A 17,928-nucleotide genomic window follows, 5' to 3' on the forward strand; every position below is an offset into this window, starting at 1 on the left:
GAATTGGACAAGCTAATGGGAAAGCAGCAGTGAATTAACTTAGCAGCCTTTGGGTTTCTCAATAGACTGCAGTTTTGTTGCCTCTCACATCATCTGCCTTTGTTGGATAGACAGCCTCCTACAGGGTTCCTGCCTCATAATCAAGGCCTTCAGATATTTTTGCTATTAGTATAAACTTAAGTCTGACTTAGATAATAACAGGTAATTTTGTCACTTTTTAAAAATGTGTAATTCTTACAGAAAAAGAAGGCATTCCAAGAATTTTCTGGATTGGTTTAAATCAGCTGTACTCTGCTAGAGGCTGGGAATGGTCAGACCACAAGCCATTAAACTTTCTCAACTGGGACCCAGGTAATTGCTCCCTCTTCCGCTTACTATGCACAGAGCACAGGCTTCAAAAAAAATAAGAGCTTCCCATCCCCTGAGAGCTTGTACAAATTTCAAACCTTGACAACTCTTATTATGGTTACCTCTCAGAAGAATATTTTTTCCTACACGCTTGTGATTCCATTATAGGCAAGTTGACCCCCAGCATGGGCAACTGAGCATTTGTCCCTAATCTTTAGAGTGACCCTGCATTTTTAGATAGGAGCAGAATGAGCCCCGCTACGTGGCCCAGGAACCATTCTGTGTCCCTGAGAGGACTTGACGTGTCCATGACTGACCCATGTTGTGTTTCATCTGCAGCTTAACTCTGATATGGAAATAGTTCCTCAAACTCTTGGTGTCTTCCACTGCAGCACCCAAGTACTGACAACATAATGGTTATATTTTAATACACAAAGACCTTAAAGAAAATTTTATACTAAATAAACAAACCCTAACTCACTAACTAGCCAAAATGCCTTTTTTCCCCCTGGAAAGAAGGTTTAGATACCTTTTTAAAAAATAAAACCATAGGCTTCTGACAAATGTAGAATGTAAAAGTTAACACTAACTTCAGTACCAAAATATTCTGCATACATATAAGAAAAACAAGTTAAGCACAATAAGATACCAATACATGGGGCATTTTAGTTAATGGAATTTTATAAGTAGTAAATAAATTTTCTATTATCTCAGTAAATAAAATCTTTAAAGAGAATTTAATCTTAAAGCCTTAAAGGCATGGCAGAATCATAAATCGGTATTTTTATTGTGTAGGGTAACTACTGACCACAAGATATGACATGCAAGTTGGTTTGGGGCAGAGGTTTGGTTTTTGGTTTTGTTTTTTAAATTAACTACAACAGATCAGAGTATTCCTGCCCCCCCCCCCCCGCCCCCGCCACATCCTGTATTTAAGAAGACATAGGTAAGCACATGATTGTCCATTGCAGCTTAAACATTTCAATTTAGTTGAAAGTTTTAACTATTTTATGAGTCCCCCTAAAAGCAGAAAATTAGGAATACAAGTTATTTTTTTCTAACCACCACCCTTGCCCCCAACCTTCTTCTTTTAACTCTTTGAAAATCCTGCTGTTCAAGATGTGCCGAGTGCACCTATAATTGACAGATCAAGCTGTGCGAGAATGGATGCCGACTCGGGTCTGTGGCAGAGTTTTTCCTGTGAGGCTCAACTGCCCTACGTCTGCAAGAAACTGTTAAATAACACAGTGGAGTTGACAGGTACCTTTCTCACTTCCTCCAACAAAGAGGTGCCACAATTACAGTTTTGTGAAGTTAAGTGAATCCATTTCAGATACCTGTTTTCCCCTTTCCTTCACCTGATACTGCCAGTGCAGGGGAGTATTTGGTTTTGAACCTGTGGTTAGATATTATCAACTCCACATGAGTAAAGCTTTGGTTTGGTATATGCCCATGAGAAGGCAGAGATATTCTAGATAGGAAATATATTTCTGTTCACAGGTGGCTCTTCTTTCTCTAGAGCAGAGTGGTTTCCCCAGACCAAGAGCATCAGCTTCACCTGTACCTGTAAGAAATGCAAATTTTCAGGACCTACCCCAGATTTACTGAATCAGGAACTCTGAGGGTGGGAACCAGCAATCTGGGGTTTAAAAAGCCTTCCAGGTGATTCTGATACACACTCAAGTTTGAGGGCCACGGCTTTAAGGCCAGCTCTTACATATTACCTACCTCCGTGGGAAGTAAAAAATGATGGACACGGGAATGTTCCCACCCCCTTCCCCACAATGCCCACCCCTTCTTTGCCCACCTCTCTCTCCTTCTTTGCCAGACTAGTTCTTTGTGTTGCTAAGTCAGGTAGAAAGGAGGGGTGCAGATGGACAAAATATGTGCACAGAGGGGTTTTTTCCCAGGGAGTTCGGGGATAAGAGAGACACAGGACAGCTGCAACTTCTGAGCTGCAGAAAAGTTTAAAAGTTTGAAAGAAAAGTCTTTGAAAGAATGGAGAAGAGAAATACCCTACTGTCTTTCACAGCGCCCACCGTATACCTGGTATTTGATTAAATCCTCACTGAATAAGAAAAACTAATACTTAAAACTGGGAGGAGAAGAGGAGGTTTTAAAATGTCTTGCTTTAAGGAATGTTGGGGGAAGAGAATAAAGTATAAAATTTCTTATCATCCAAATAGGAGCATAAAGCTATATTTTAAGTTTAAAAAATAATAGGGGAAAATGAACATTTATCTTCCAAGTTGATTCAAACCAAATTTAGTCCATACGATAAAAGGCATAGCAGAAAAAACAGCACAAATGAAAATAAACCAGGATGACTAATGATAGATCAAATAAATATCCTGTAGTATCAATTGTTAAGTAAATCAAGATGCTTCCACATGATTGAACAGTATGCATTTATTAAAATAACTGTGCCAGCAGGAAAATACAAAAAGCGGAACAAGGGGCTTCCCTGGTGGCGCAGTGGTTGAGAGTCCGCCTGCCGATGCAGGGGACACGGGTTCGTGCCCGGTCCGGGAAGATCCCACATGCCGCGGAGCGGCTGGGCCCGTGAGCCATGGCCGCTGAGCCTGCGCTCCGCAACAGGAGAGGCCACAACAGTGAGAGTCCCGCGTATGGCAAAAAAAAAAAAAAAAAAACAGAACAAAATCATATGCCTACCTATCATTTTAATCTTGTAAAAATATGTATTCATAGAGACAAAGACTTGAATATGAAAATAATTATTTCAAGTTCAATTATGGGTGTTTTTCCCTCTGTTCTTTTATTATAATTGTAAAATATCATAATAATAAGTGCTATTTCAGGACCTTAAAGCTAATTGAGTTATTTTACAAGTGTGAGAAGCTGAACCTGAATTTTATCGTTTAGTAAAAATCAAACTGTCCACATTTTTAAGATGCTATGTTGTCTTATAACAAACATTCCAAGTGGTCCGAATCCGTGAAGCCTGAAAAGCCAAACTGTTTTCTAGTTCTTTTAAGAGGGGTAGGTAGAAGTATTTTGTATGGTTTATACCTTGCTCTTTTTCTCTAATCTTTCTTGACCATCACTTGAGTGAGTTTTATTATAGTCAAAACAAAGAGTCCCTCATTCCATGGACTGTAGGACTAGCAGAGGGGAGGAAAGAAGAGGTCCAGAGATGCCCTTTTCCTCCAGTGATGCCATTTCTTGGGTGTGAAGTGAATAAATGTTTTATTATGTTCCTTAAATCTCTGCCTGTTCTCTGTTCAACAGTGAGCATTAATGCACATTCCTTTGCTAGGCTGACCATACATGAAAAGGAAGCTCAACTTCATAATCTCTCAAAGTCAGAGACTGGAGGGGAACCTCACAAATCCCATACCCAGGAAGAGATTTGTCAACAACTGGCTTACCCCACACTTTTCTTCTGTCTACTAGGACTAAGGGCAATCCCTCTTTAAATAGTCTGTGGCCAGCCATGTAGCACATTTGTATCCCTTTAAAGTCACATTATTATCTGAATCCCTGCAGTCACTCTTATGATGTTATGAATACCTTAGGCACCACAAAAATGCATGTCACTGTACCATCTGACATCGCATTCTCCAGTTTTCCAGAAGTCTTATGATTCAAGAAAGAAGAATTTGCAATTCAATATTCAGGAATTCAAATATTGATTCAAAATAGATGTGTCTTTACTGGAATATAAATAGCTTCTTTTCCTCCAGATGTTTGGACATACTCAGATACCCGCTGTGAGGCAGCAGACTGGCTGCCAAATAATGGATTTTGCTATCTGCTGGTAAATGAAAGCGATTCCTGGGATAAGGCACATATGAAATGCAAAACCTTCAGCAGTGACCTCATCAGCATTCATTCTTTAGCAGATGTGGAGCTGATTGTCACAAAACTCCATAATGGGGGTAAGTTTTTAAGATATCCTCTTTGAGAGGTTTAAAACATTTTAAAGTATCCCCGTTTTCAGATTCTTAGCAAGAATGAAAAGCTTTTAGTTTGATCCTGTACATCAGCATGGTCTAATAGAATTTTCTGCAGTGATGGAACCATTCTGTAATCTGTGCTGTCCAATTCAGTAGCCACCAGCCACTTGTGGCTTTTGAGCCCTTGAAATGTAGCTAGGGCGACTGGAGAACTGAATTTTTACTTTCATTTCATTTTAATTGATTTACAGTTTTGGATAGCCGCATGTAGCTAGCAGCTACCAACCTGACAGTACAACCATCAATTGAATAATTTCCCTCTTCTCATAAGCTAAATGCTGTTTAAATTACTCCCAACACTTAAGTGATGATTGTTTCACTTTTATAATTATTTGAAAGCTGAAAAATGAAGAACGAAACACTAGAGAGCCAGTATTAAGACCTCCTCCTAGGATTCACCCATAGTAATAGCAAGTACTAGATACCTATTCTGTGCCAGCGTGGTGCCAGCTGTTTTACCTGGGAAGGCAGTATAGTCATTCCATGGCCGTGATGGACAATATCCTTATTCTAATTGGAATATCTATGACTGTATTTGTAGAGTTTCATTATTTCTCATAAAGCAAGGTTTATCTAAACCAGGTATCAGGAACATCCAGCCTACAGGTCATAGTACAGCTGTTCCACCTGTGTGCCCTACCTGTATAAGTGACCTGAAAAGCCCTCATCATCGGGCCTGCCTAACTTGTCAATACTTTTACAGGTTAATTAAGAGTACCATTTACTGAATTAAAATTTTAAAAGAAAAAAAATACCGTCAAGGCTCCTAACACCCCATATCAGAATGTAAAACTCAGTAGCAGTGTACATATTGAAGAATGTAATTGAGTAACCAAACAAATAAAACATTTTTCTTTTAGATGCCAAAGAAGAAGTATGGACAGGCCTTAGGAACATAAATACACCAACTCTATTTCAGTGGTCAGATGGTACTGAAGTTACTCTGACTTATTGGGATGAGAATGAGCCACATGTTCCCTACAATAAGACTCCCAACTGTGTTTCCTATTTAGGGAAGGTAGGAAACCTCCTCAAGTTTATTTCTATCCTTATTGTTATACCTGAAAATCTAATAATAATAATAAGATGACTTTGGTTGGGATATTTGTGTTTAAGCTGGGAAAGAAAATAAAAGGTAATAACACTGTAGACTGTCTTTCCAGTAGCTGCTGAGAAAAGGTAAATAAAGCAATTACTAAAGAAGCAATCCAGTTCCTGTCTGAGAGTATCTTCTCTGGTGTGAAACAGATCAAGAGAATCCCTTTAGAGCTCAGATCCTTGTGCCAGATTGCTTCTGAGAAGCTGCTTTCTCTCAGTACCACCAGTGTGATATTTAGCAGGTAGCCACAATGTGACCTGGAAAATCCCATCTTCTCATGTTCAGATCAAAGTAAGCCAACTTTAAGAACTGAAAAACTATTGTTAAAAAATTAGGTCTGACTTTGTTCAGAGACTATCTTACTCCTATAGAATGCATAAATGTTTACTGAGCATGCTTTGGACTTTCAGAAGAGTCCAAAATAAACTATTGAGCCGAAAGGACATACGTATCTCTATATTTTTGTTTGTAGCACTTTCCTGTGGACTCCTAATTGTTTGGGAGGCCAGTCGTGTCACTCAGACTTCTAGAGAGACTTAAGTGGAAGCCATAAATGGTAGGGCTATTTAGAAGTGTTTCAATAGTAAAGATGTTTTTAGAAAGGTGTAAAGCTGAATTTAGAAGGGTGTCCCATTTAATGCTCCATTTAAAAGGGTACACAGGATATCTTTAAAAGAGTATCAAAGATAGAAATGAGGTCCCATAGGCCAGAGTGAACTGATGGCTGATCTAGACAGCTTCCAACATTCAAAACTGACCCGCATCACAATTGACTTACTAAAATTTAATTCAAAGAAAGCAGAGTGACTTAAGCAAAATCAATGTTAAGGAGCACATTTGAAAGCTGGAACTTTGACATCTAGACTGAAGTAGAGTTGGCAGAAACTTTTGATTCTAAATTCTTAGGGAGTAGCTATTCTAATCACCATCATCATCTTAAATATGAGGAAACTCAGACAGGGAGATTAGGTGACCTGCCCCAAATTTTCTTTTGTTTGTTTGTTTGTTTAACATCTTTATTGGAGTATAATTGCTTTACAATGGTGTGTTAGTTTCTGCTTTATAACAAAGTGAATCAGCTATACATACACATATATCCCCATATCTCCTCCCTCTTGAGTCTCCCTCCCACCCTCCCTATCTCACCCCTTAGGTGGTCACAAAGCACTGAGCTGATCTCCCTGTGCTATGTGGCTGCTTCCCACTAGCTAGCTATTTTACATTTGGTAGTGTATATATGTCCATGCCACTCTCTCACTTCATCCCAGCTTACTCTTCCCTCTCCCTTTGTCCTCAAGTCCATTCTCTACATCTGCATCTTTATTCCTGTCCTGCCCCTAGGTTCTTCAGAACCATTTTTTTCCTTTAGATTCCATATATATGTGTTAGCATACGGTATTTGTTTTTCTCTTTCTGACTTACTTCACTCTGTATGACAGTCTCTAGGTCCATCCACCTCACTACAAATAACTCAATTTCGTTTCTTTTTATGGCTGAGTAATATTCCATTGTATATATGTCCCACATCTTCTTTATCCATTCATCTGTCGATGGACACTTAGGTTGCTTCCATGTCCTGGCTATCGTTGCCCCAATGTTTTTTAACCTGTGGACAAACTGGCTGTGTCATATGGAAGAGGACTAGAACTCTGGCAACTCTGTGGGCTGGGTTCTTCTCTCTTCAACTTCTGTATAGTGTCCTTTGGTGGTTTTATTGTCACTCTTATAAGAAAATGAAATTCATCCCCACTGTGACCTTGAGGTGATGCTGAAGTAACAGGCTTCCAGGTTTGTTGGGTAGCATTTTCTAGGAGTATGTTCTCAGATTTAATCATTCATTTATATTCCTTTCCTCCCCCTCCCTTTCCTCCTTCCCCTCCTCCCCCTCTCCCTCCCTGATAGTTGTGGGAAGAAACTATCTTGATTTAAGATAAGAGTTCAATTCTAAATGTGTGGCAAATAATTTCTCTTGTGGGAAAAATTATTTTCTGTTTTTTAAAAGCTAGGTCAGTGGAAGGTCCAATCATGTGAAGAGAAACTTAAATATGTATGTAAGAAAAAGGGAGAAAAATTGAATGATACAAGATCTGATAAGATGTGTCCTCCAGATGAGGTATGTAAAACCCCTGTGGAAATTTTTCTAGGCAATATTATACCTTCTTGGTTAGATATGGTAGTTGAGACTTAAATACTTTAGACTTGGAAAATAGAAGAAATTACTAGGTTCTGTTCATTTATACGTTAGAGCAAGCCAGAAGATGGTGAATCATAGATATCGGCACTCTTACAGAAGAAGGAAGAGTTATAGGAAAACTAATTATCTATTCATGAATTTCTATAAAAATGTATATGATTATATCCTCAACGCTAATTTTTTACTTCTCTTACTTGTATTATTCTTATTCAAAAATAATTGAACTAACAACTGTTATACTCTTATGATGAGCTAGGCATTAGGGGTAAAGAAAGTTAAGACATTCCTTCTGTCTGACACAGGTTCACAGGCTTATGGAGGTTTTCTATGAAATTGTATCCCACTCTCATCATGTGTTTAAATTCCCTGTCCATGTCCTTAATTTCCCTTAGTTGTAAGATGTTACTTATGTAACAGAAACTGGCTTGTTATCAAGTGCAGAAGACAGTGTGATATTTTTCCTCTGATTTAGGGCTGGAAGAGACATGGAGAAGCCTGTTACAAGATTTACAAGGATGAGGTCCCCTTTGGAACCAACTGCAATCTGACTGTAACTAGCAGGTGTGAACTTTTAACTCTGGGTTCCTTTGCTAAATAATCTTCCTAAAAAAAGTGCGTCTTCAATTTATATAGTATTTCAGTCACTGTAAAAAACACCTACTAATTTGACTCTCATTTTGTAGATTTGAGCAAGAATACCTGAATGATATGATTAAAAAGTATACTAAGTCTCCAGAAAAATACTTCTGGACTGGCCTGAGAGATACAGATGCAAGTGGAGAGTATAGTTGGGGAAGTGCTGGTGGAATAAAGCGGGCTGTAACCTTTTCCAACTGGAATTTTCTTGAGCCAGGTGAGTGCCTTAGCCTTGAAAGCAGTAGAATACAGTGACTTGTGAAAGGCAGCATTCCTCCCAAATCTGTTCTTCACATACCTTTGAAATACGAAGGAGATGATGATTTTCAGGACTAGAGTCTGTCTACGGAACCATAAATAGAAGCAGCGACTATGTCTTCCCTATGAAATCCTCGGCAATTACCCAATAAAAGCTAGAAAACTCAGTTCTCAGAAACTACCATCTAATGGCACAGAGCTAGAAGCATCAGTGTGAGTTTGTTATCTTTTCCACGTGGTCTCAAACAGAACCTAGAAGCTTCATTGTGGAGCACTTTACATTTTCACCTCTCTGCTTCTTAACTTCTTTCTGCAAAATTGAATGTGTTTATTTCTATTATTCTCAATGGGTGAGAATTAAGGAGGCAATGTATTATAGGTATTATTTTTTCTGAAAGGTAGTTTATCCTTCTTTAGCCTAAAGCCTTGACCATAATTAGTCATAGAATCAGAACATTTGAGCCAGAAAAGGCCTCAGAAGGCCCTTCTGATTTTAGAGTTGAGAAAACAGAGGCTTAGAAAGGTGACTTACTTGACGAAGGTTACCTGGTTATTGAATTGCTAAAATCCAGATCTGATTTCTAATTCAATGCTTTTTAGAGGACTTTCGCTTTTTATGAGACAGCATTCGACTTTTCTTCCTTTGAATTATTTATATTTTCTTATGTTTGTATAATGGAATCATGAAGACCATTTTTATAACATAGAAATTGGAACATGTGAATGTGTAGTTAAACACACTGTTTGAAATAGAGAATGCCCACAAAATTTGTAATACATGATCATCAGTATAAATATGAGTGGTATTGATAATAACAAGGTCATCTTTTTACTTGTAGAAGATGGAGGATGCAGATGCTAATCCTGGTTAAATTTCATCTTAAATTAGAATGTTCTAAAATACAAAATACATGATTTCTTTTATAGACACTCAGACATTTTAGAGTCAGTGTCACATTCTTCATGGATAAGCCTCAGTGGTTGGGGGCAGGGGTGCTTAGGAAGTAGCTGTAATAGCTATTGTCTCAGTCTGTAGCCAGAAAGACTGCCTGTAAGTCCTCTTTACCATTATTACTCCCAGATTCAGCCAGTTTGGTTTGCATTGGGCAAGCCATGGATAGGGGGTAGAATAAGAGAAAATAGCACACCCATCCAGGGTAACACAGCATTATTTTTCCCAGTTCCTTGTTCCTCTTGCTGTCCTTGTATAATGAAACATGAGACCATATGGCTTCTCTGTGTGATGGAATGGAAGTTGTCCTTATTACTTTGCAATGTATGTTCTTCTTGTCCTCTGCGCATTTCCAGCAGTGTGATGTAATGGGAAAGGGAGCATGGCATTTTGCCAGACAAATCTGGGTTCAAGTTCTGACTCCTCCACTCACTAACTATGATTGTGGGCAAGTCACTAATTCTTCATCTGGAAATGGATCTGACAATACAAACTATCTTTTAACGTTGTAGTGAGTAAATAAAATTCTGGCTGCCATAAAATTAATAGTAAACAAATGTATATTACCACACACCTCCTTCTACCTTTATTGTACCAGCTCTTCCTTTGGATCTGAATCTGAGAGTCTTGTTTTGAGGTTTACTAAGTTGCTTAAAAACTGTTGAAAGCTGTTAGGTGAATATGAACGATTTAGACTGTTCTGAGCATCATAGTGGTTTAGGGTACAGCTCTACACACACACCACCTAGATTCCAATTCTGGATCAGCAACTTTCTCACATGTGACCTTGGACAAATCACTAATCCTCACTGTACCTCAGTGTGACAATAGAATCCACTCTATGTGAGGATCAATTCAGTTAATCCTCTTAGAATAGTACCTGGCAAGTAGTAAACACTTCTCTGTATTACTGTCATCATTATTATTGTGAACAACACATTTATTTCCTCCATTTTCTTTCCTATTCTCTCTCCCCACTTTGAATCAAATAAAGTGTGTAGGCACTAGAAAATGTTTGGGCTTTAATTTTTTAATGTTTTTAAAAAATATTCATTTTATTTTTTGGCTGCGTCGGGTCTTAGTTGCAGTACCTGGGATCTTCATTGAGGCATGCGGGATCATTGTTGTGGTGCACTGGGTTCTCTCTAGTTGTGGCATGCAGGCTTCTCCCTAGTTGTGGCTCATGCGCTCAGTAGTTGCGGTGCACGGTCTTAGTTGCCCCGCAGCATGTGGGATCTTAGTTCCCTGACCAGGGATCGAACCCACGTCCCCTGCATTGGAAGGTGGATTCTTAACCACTGGACCACCAGGGAAGTCCCTTTAATGTTATTTTTAATTAAACTTTTCTGTTCAACCCCAGCTTCTCCAGGAGGGTGTGTGGCTATGGCTACGGGAAAGTCTCTTGGAAAGTGGGAGGTAAAAGACTGCAGAAGCTTCAGAGCACTTTCAATTTGCAAGAAAATAAGTGAGCACCCTGAGCCTGAAAAAGCAGCCCCCAAGCCTGAAGACCCCTGTCCTGAAGGCTGGCATAGTTTCCCCTCAGGTCTTTCTTGTTATAAGGTAAAGTAATACTCTCATTCAATCCCTCAATGAAGCTATCTGTCTACTATCCTAGTCCATGTTTTTGTCCAAACTGTGCTCCTTCCCAGACATATACATCACCTGCTGAAGTGTTTGGGAGCACAGAGTCCTTGTCAGGGTATCATTGAACCTCTGGTGTCAGATGACTCATTCCCATATAAACTCATGTGCTACCCAAAAGAGCAGGGCCAGAGCCAGAACTGGCTCTTTCCTAGGGTTCTTTTGTTTTGGGAAATTGAGTGAGCTGCATGCCATGCTAATACTTTGCTTACGATTCTCATATCCCTTTAATTATTGTTGTCAAATGAAGAGTTCTGTCATTTCTTACAAGTCAAAAATTTTACTTTAGGGTCCGTGTCAGTCTGGCCTCTAGTGGACACTTTCAGCAGAACCTGTCTGTGTCACAGTATATGGGCCTTTACCTATGACTTTATTATGCTTCTAAGAGTCCATTTCAGGGGCCCACACATTTGACTGTAATTGACTTTGAACTTATGAATACTTTATGATTATACCAGGAAACAAATTAACATTATATTTTGTTAAGCTATTTCATATAGAAAGAATTGTAAGAAAGAGGAACTGGGAAGAAGCTGAGAGATTCTGCCAAGCACTTGGAGGGCACCTTCCTAGCTTCAGTCATATGGATGAAATAAAGAAATTTCTTCACTTTCTAACAGACCAGTTCAGGTAATACTTTTAGAATGAGATCTTCTCTGTTAAATTTGATGTCCTCTAGGTATTCAGAATTGACATGTTTTATTATCTAAAAGGGTTTTTCAGTACTTTAACAGTCATTCAACATCAAACATTTTTATGTGCAAGACGCTATGAGGGATTCAGAGATGAAGGAGACAGAGTCCCCACCCTTTGTGTAGTGTAATAGTGTGCAGCAGTGGGGATAAGAAAAGTATGGTGGAAAAATCTAGAACACGAGTAGGGAGAGGCCATGGGAATTTAGAGGAGGGAGGAAGTGTTTCTGGTAGGTATAATTGGGGAAAATGTTATGAAGAAGGATGGTTCTTAGGAAGTAAGGTAATATTTGAAAGTTAAGATGGGAGAAAAAGCCAGGGAAAGCAGAATATAAGCAAAGGAACTGGGACTAGAATATACAGATATGGTGAAAGAGAAATGAGCCAAAGAACTTAGCTAGAAAATGGAATTTGGGTATAAAATTGAAACACCCTTTCTTGCCAGGGAAGGAGTTTAGTAAGTCAATAGGCAAAAAACAAACAAACAAAAACAAAGTGTGTGTGTGTGTGTGTGTGTGTGTGTGTGTGGAGAGAGAGAGAGAGAGAGAGAAACAGACAGACAGACAGACAGACATGGTAGGTAGATGCAGAACAATTAATTATAAGGCTATTACAGCCCAGCTGGTAGAAAACTACATTGAAGAAGGGCAGTAAGATGGGACAGTAAGGAAGTGATCAGAGATGTAACAAAGATGGAGTCAATAAGCCACTGTGATTTTGATGTTATGTAGAAGGAGGATTCCTGAACAGTTTTCTTGGTGTCCTTAAAGATAATGTGGAGAAATATGGGCAAGGTGTTGCTGCCATAGAGGGAATTTTTTCTGAAGCTTTGGGGACAATCATAGGTATGAGGGGCTTCTACTTCACAATTTATTTTTCCCCTCACTTTTTTTTTTCTTTTTTAAGAGAATGAACTTTTAAATTTATTTATTTATTTATTTTTGGCTGTGTGGGGTCTTAGTTGCAGCATGCGGGATCTTTCATTGCAGCACATGGGCTCTTCGTTGCAGTGCACAGGCTTCTCTCTAGTTGTGGTGCGCGGGCTCCAGAGATCGTGGGTCAGTAGTTGCGGCGCACAGCCTCTGTAGTTGTGGTGCGCGGGCTCCAGACATCGTGGGCTCAGTAGTTGTGGCACACAGCCTCTGTAGTTGTGGTGTGCGGGCTTCAGAGATCGTGGGCTCAGTAGTTGCGGCGCACAGGCTCTGTAGTTGTGGCGTGCAGGCTCCAGAATGTGGGGGCTCAGTAGTTGCGGCACAATGGCATAGTTGCCCCGTGGCATGTGGGATCTTATTTCCCGGACCAGGGATCAAACCTGCATCCCCTGCATTGGAAGGCAGATTCTTAGCCGCTGGACCACGAGGGAAGTCCCTCCCGTCACTTTTTGAATCGAAAAGAAGACCAGAACTTGGGGTTTCCCTGGTGGCGCAGTGGTTGAGAGTCCATCTGCCGATGCAGGGGACACGGGTTCGTGCCCCGGTCCGGGAAGATCCCACATGCCACGGAGTGGCTGGGCCCGTGAGCCGTGGCCGCTGAGCTTGCGCATCCGGAGCCTGTGCTCCGCAACGGGAGAGGCCACAACAGTGAGAGGCCCGCGTACCGAAAAAAAAAAAAAAGAAGACCAGAACTTGTAAATCAAGGATTCAGGGTATACCAGGCAAAATTATGGAAAAGAAATCACCACCTGGACATACCCTAGTGAATACTTTCCTGATCGTTTTGACTCAAAAAAACAAAGACTTCAAAGAAAAATAGCAAAAATAAAACAGGTACCAAAACACAAAATCCAGCTAGCTTTCTTCTCTAGGACATTAAATATAAGAAGGCATTTTAAAAATTGACATCTAAAGAGTTTTGAACTGGAAAATGTGGGCAATGTGTTGATCTTAGTTCCCAGTTGTGTGGTTTTTCATTTGTGAAGATAGTAATTGATAATGCTCCCTACTTGAAAAAAATTTCAGACATATTCCAGTTGAGAGATGAATAAAAATCAAAACACGTGAACAGGTATTTTGTTGTTAAAGAATTAGAAGGAAGAATACATAACATAAAAACATAGTCCCAGTCTAAATAATGCAATATATGTAATTATAAAATTACCCTAAATTATCCTAAAGTTAGAATGTAATTATCCTAAATTCTGAAAGAGAAACAAGAATATTTTAATAAAACCAGGTGTTAACTCTGGTTAATACCAGAGTTTATAACTCTGTTTGTAAATAAAAACTGAGATGTAAAGAGATAAAATGATTGTGAAAACTGAAAGTATAATAAATTCTTCATTTTACCTGGAAATCATATTTAGAAACACAGAGTTTGTATTTTTTTAAAACTGTAAAGAGTATGTTCATCTACTGAATATGTAATGAGTGGGGAAAAAAAGGCCCATACAGCAAATTATAAAGGAATAAAATAACAAAGCATAAAGTCCGGCATAAAGAAGATGGCAGAAGACCAAATGTATCCATTATCAGTTATGTTTAAGTCCAAGTTTGCAAATGTGTTCAGTAATGAAACCCAACTCTATGCTGTTGAAAGATACCTAAAACAAATCTTGCCAATTAGTACCTTTCCAGCCCAAGGAGTATTATGTTCTTTTCCTGGAAGGAAGGGACCACAAAGTGTTTCAGAATCAAAACATTTTGATAAAATCCATATTTTCTGACACTCTTTTTAAAATTAAAACTACTGGCAACATTTTCATATTGCAGCAATAATTAGTGCTGATTAGCCAATGACCCACCAAAATGTGGCATCACTCTCCAATTTGTTATGGTCTCCAATTTATTACTCCTTGGCCACTTCACTTATGTTATTTTATTTCTTTATAATTTGCTGTATGGGCCTTATTCACCCAAGTAGCATTGAGTTAATAATCACAAACTTAATGTAAAACTTAGAATGGGAAAATTAAAATAATGGGCAAAATTATATTGTGTAAATGTGAATGAAAAAGCTAGAGTTGTAGTATTAATATTAGATAAAATACAATTGAAGTAAAAAGACATTAAATGGGAAAATGAGATCTTATTATTGATTAAAGGTACAATCTACAGTGAAGTTATAATAGTCAAGAACCTTTACACACTTAAGATATCAAAATGTATAAAGCAAAAATATTAATTATATTGCTAAAATTTTTCAATAAAAAATAGTAATGAGAGACTCTAACGCTCATCTCATTTATCAACGAACGAGACAGGCAAAATAGAAATAACATAGAACATATGAATAGTATAATTAAGATTGATTTAATAATATCCTCTTTATTTATAGATTAAAAAGTCTGTATATACTTCCTCTTCAAGCTCTTTGCCTGGATCACTTAAAATAATGGATCTATTAGGCTAAAAAAAAAAAAACCCTAACATTTCAAAGTGGTAGAATTATACAAGTTACATTAGAAGTGAAATCAAATCCCCTTCACCTAAAAATTCAGTGTTTTTTAAAAAAATTTATTGGAGTATAGTTAATTTACAATGTTGTGTTAGTTTCAGGTGTACAACGAAGTGAATCAGTTATACATATACATATATCCACTCTTTTTTAGATTCTTTTCCCAAATAGGTCATTACAGAGTATTGAGTAGAGTTCCCTGTGTTATACAGTACATCCTTATTAGTTATCCATTTTATATATAGTAGTGTGTATGTATCAATCCCAGTTCCAAATTTATTCCTTCCCCCACCCTTTCCCCCCCATAACCATAAGTTTATTTTCTACATCTGTGACTCTTATTTACAAAATAAACATTCAATGTTTTTAAGAACTCTTTTGGCAAGTAAATCAAAACTGTATAGATGATAATAAAAACACTCACTCTGAACTTCATGAGATATAACCAAAGCTATAGCTGGAGGTACATTAATAGCTTTAAGGGCTTTTAATTATTAAACAAAAATAATGAAAATAAGCATTCACCTAAAAGTTAAAATATTTATCAACATAAATAAAAGGAAACCATAAGAAAGAACCTAATAAAGATAAAAGTGAAATGAATTAATTAGAAACTGGAAAAGCAGTAGAACTGACAAATTCTAGAGTTTTATCTCTAGAAATAAAACTACAAAACAGAGGAAAAAAATCTACTGATGACTAAATCATGAAAACAAAAAAGAAAACAGATACTTAAAATGAAACCTAAGTAACAGATTATAAAATCCTTTCAATGGAGAATTTTTTAATTGGTAAGAATCCTATGCATAATTCTACGTTATTATAATGAAATTATTAAAGTGAACAATATCTAGGGAAATATAAATTAGTATATAATTGATTTAATAAGTGGAAACCCAGTATTCCAATAGCCATGGAAAAAATGGAAAAAGTTAACAAAGAATTTCTTCCAAGAAAAAGATAGTAACTACATATATGGTTCTATATGTGATCTCCTTCATATCTTAAGAAAGAGATCATTACCACGTATTTCAGTAGTACAACCAAGAGATTGTATTCCATTACATAGAAACTGGTGCAAGCATTCAGTTTATTTCACAAATAGTCTAATTCTGATATCACAACCTGTCAAAGATAGCACAAAGAATTATAGACCAACCTCATATCTAGACTTGAAAAAGTAAATACTAACGAGGGATACAATAACAAACGCAGATACACTGCTTATTGCATGCCAGATAATGTCCTAAGTATTTTCTACTAACTAATCCTTACAACGGCCTATGAGGTAGGTTACTATGCCCATTTTATCTAAATGGGGAGATGGAGACACAGAGAAGTAAAACAACTTGCCCAAGGTTATGTAGTTAGTAAATAAAGGATCCAATATATGAACCCATTAGAGCCCACTTTCCTAACCGGCTGTGTTATAGTACCTCAAAATAACATGCCCTGATCATGTAGGATTTCTTCCAAGAGTACAACGTTGGGCCAGTATTAGGAACTCTATATATCTAGTCAAATACGTGATCATCTTAATAGGTGCTGAGAATGCATCTGGTAAAATTCACTATTCATTCCTGGTTTTATATATAAATATATACTTAACATAGTTAATATAATTAACACATAATTTCTTATTAAATTAAAAATAGAAGTGTAGTTCAACCAATAGCCATATGACACTTAATGATTAAACATTAAATGCATTTCCATGAAAGTCAGAAAAAAGGTAAAGATGCCTAGTATCATCACTTTTGTTGATCTTTGTTTGGAATTTATCCCCTGTTCATTAAGATTTAAAAAAAGAACATTGCAACATGCAAGTATTTATAATGTATTAAGTGGGAAGAAAGGCAAATTATAAAAGAGTAGAAAATATACTATTTACATCAAAAAGTAGACTGCAAAACTACGTCAGAAAAGATCATCGTTGTTACCTCTGGAAGATAAGATTTTGAATGCGTGTTTAAATGTTTGAACATTTTTCCACATTTTCCAGATTTGCATTAATATGCTAACGATTGTATTTTCTTCATTAAAGCAAGTAAAGTCTCACTACAGTGTGCTTGGAATCTGATGAAAAATACAATACATGCGTTCCATAAATAATCATTTATTAAGCATCTGTTGTATAATTTCTAGTATTTTAGACTTCATTTTCTAGCATTAGAAATTAATATTCAAAATTTCATTGCACACTAAGCTAATTTGAATATACAAACTCCTAAGTTTCTTTCAAGGTGAGTGTTTCTTAGCTACTGCCCACAACCTTGAGAGTAGAGTATAATGAATGCAATATTCAGACCGAATCTCTCCAGACATACATTTATTAAACAGTCATTGAAGCAGGCAGAAAACATGTTATATAACCTGTCTTGTAAGCTTACAACATCCCGGTAGTCTGTCCTTTTAGATTCCAGTGACCATCTTGCATGGAACGCTCATTTGAGGTAAATGTGACAATGTTCCAAAAGCAGGATTCTTCTGTTCCCACTATAGTTGGCATCAGGCAGTCCCAGTCACCTGACCCAATGACTGGACATGGGACCATTAAAAGATCAGGCCCCAGGGCTTCCCTGGTTGCGCAGTGGTTAAGAATCCGCCTGCCAATGCATGGGACATGGACTTGAGCCCTGGTGCAGGAAGATCCCACATGCCGTGGAGCAACTAAGCCCGTGCGCTATAACTACTGAGCCTGCGCTCTAGAGCCCGCGAGCCACAACTACTGAGCCTGC

General features: G+C 37.7%; 1 protein-coding gene across 2 annotated transcripts in view; it reads left to right on the forward strand.

The window, feature by feature from the left end:
* Positions 1–17,928, forward strand: part of LOC113632839 (CD302 antigen) — a 131,212-nt gene that overhangs the window by 21,117 nt on the left and 92,167 nt on the right. For both annotated transcript variants that reach the window (XM_027130518.1, XM_027130498.1), the window contains exons 5-13: positions 241–351; positions 1,468–1,608; positions 4,053–4,247; positions 5,186–5,343; positions 7,427–7,537; positions 8,091–8,179; positions 8,302–8,471; positions 10,825–11,024; positions 11,593–11,735. In XM_027130518.1, the coding sequence (XP_026986319.1) occupies positions 241–351; positions 1,468–1,608; positions 4,053–4,247; positions 5,186–5,343; positions 7,427–7,537; positions 8,091–8,179; positions 8,302–8,471; positions 10,825–11,024; positions 11,593–11,735 (1,318 nt within the window). The remainder of the gene's footprint in view (positions 1–240; positions 352–1,467; positions 1,609–4,052; positions 4,248–5,185; positions 5,344–7,426; positions 7,538–8,090; positions 8,180–8,301; positions 8,472–10,824; positions 11,025–11,592; positions 11,736–17,928) is intronic.

Source organism: Aethalodelphis obliquidens, unplaced genomic scaffold (assembly GCF_003676395.1).
Source record: "Aethalodelphis obliquidens isolate GAN/ISIS:26980383/991018 unplaced genomic scaffold, ASM367639v1 scaffold2, whole genome shotgun sequence".
NCBI classification, from domain to species: Eukaryota; Metazoa; Chordata; class Mammalia; order Artiodactyla; family Delphinidae; genus Aethalodelphis; species Aethalodelphis obliquidens.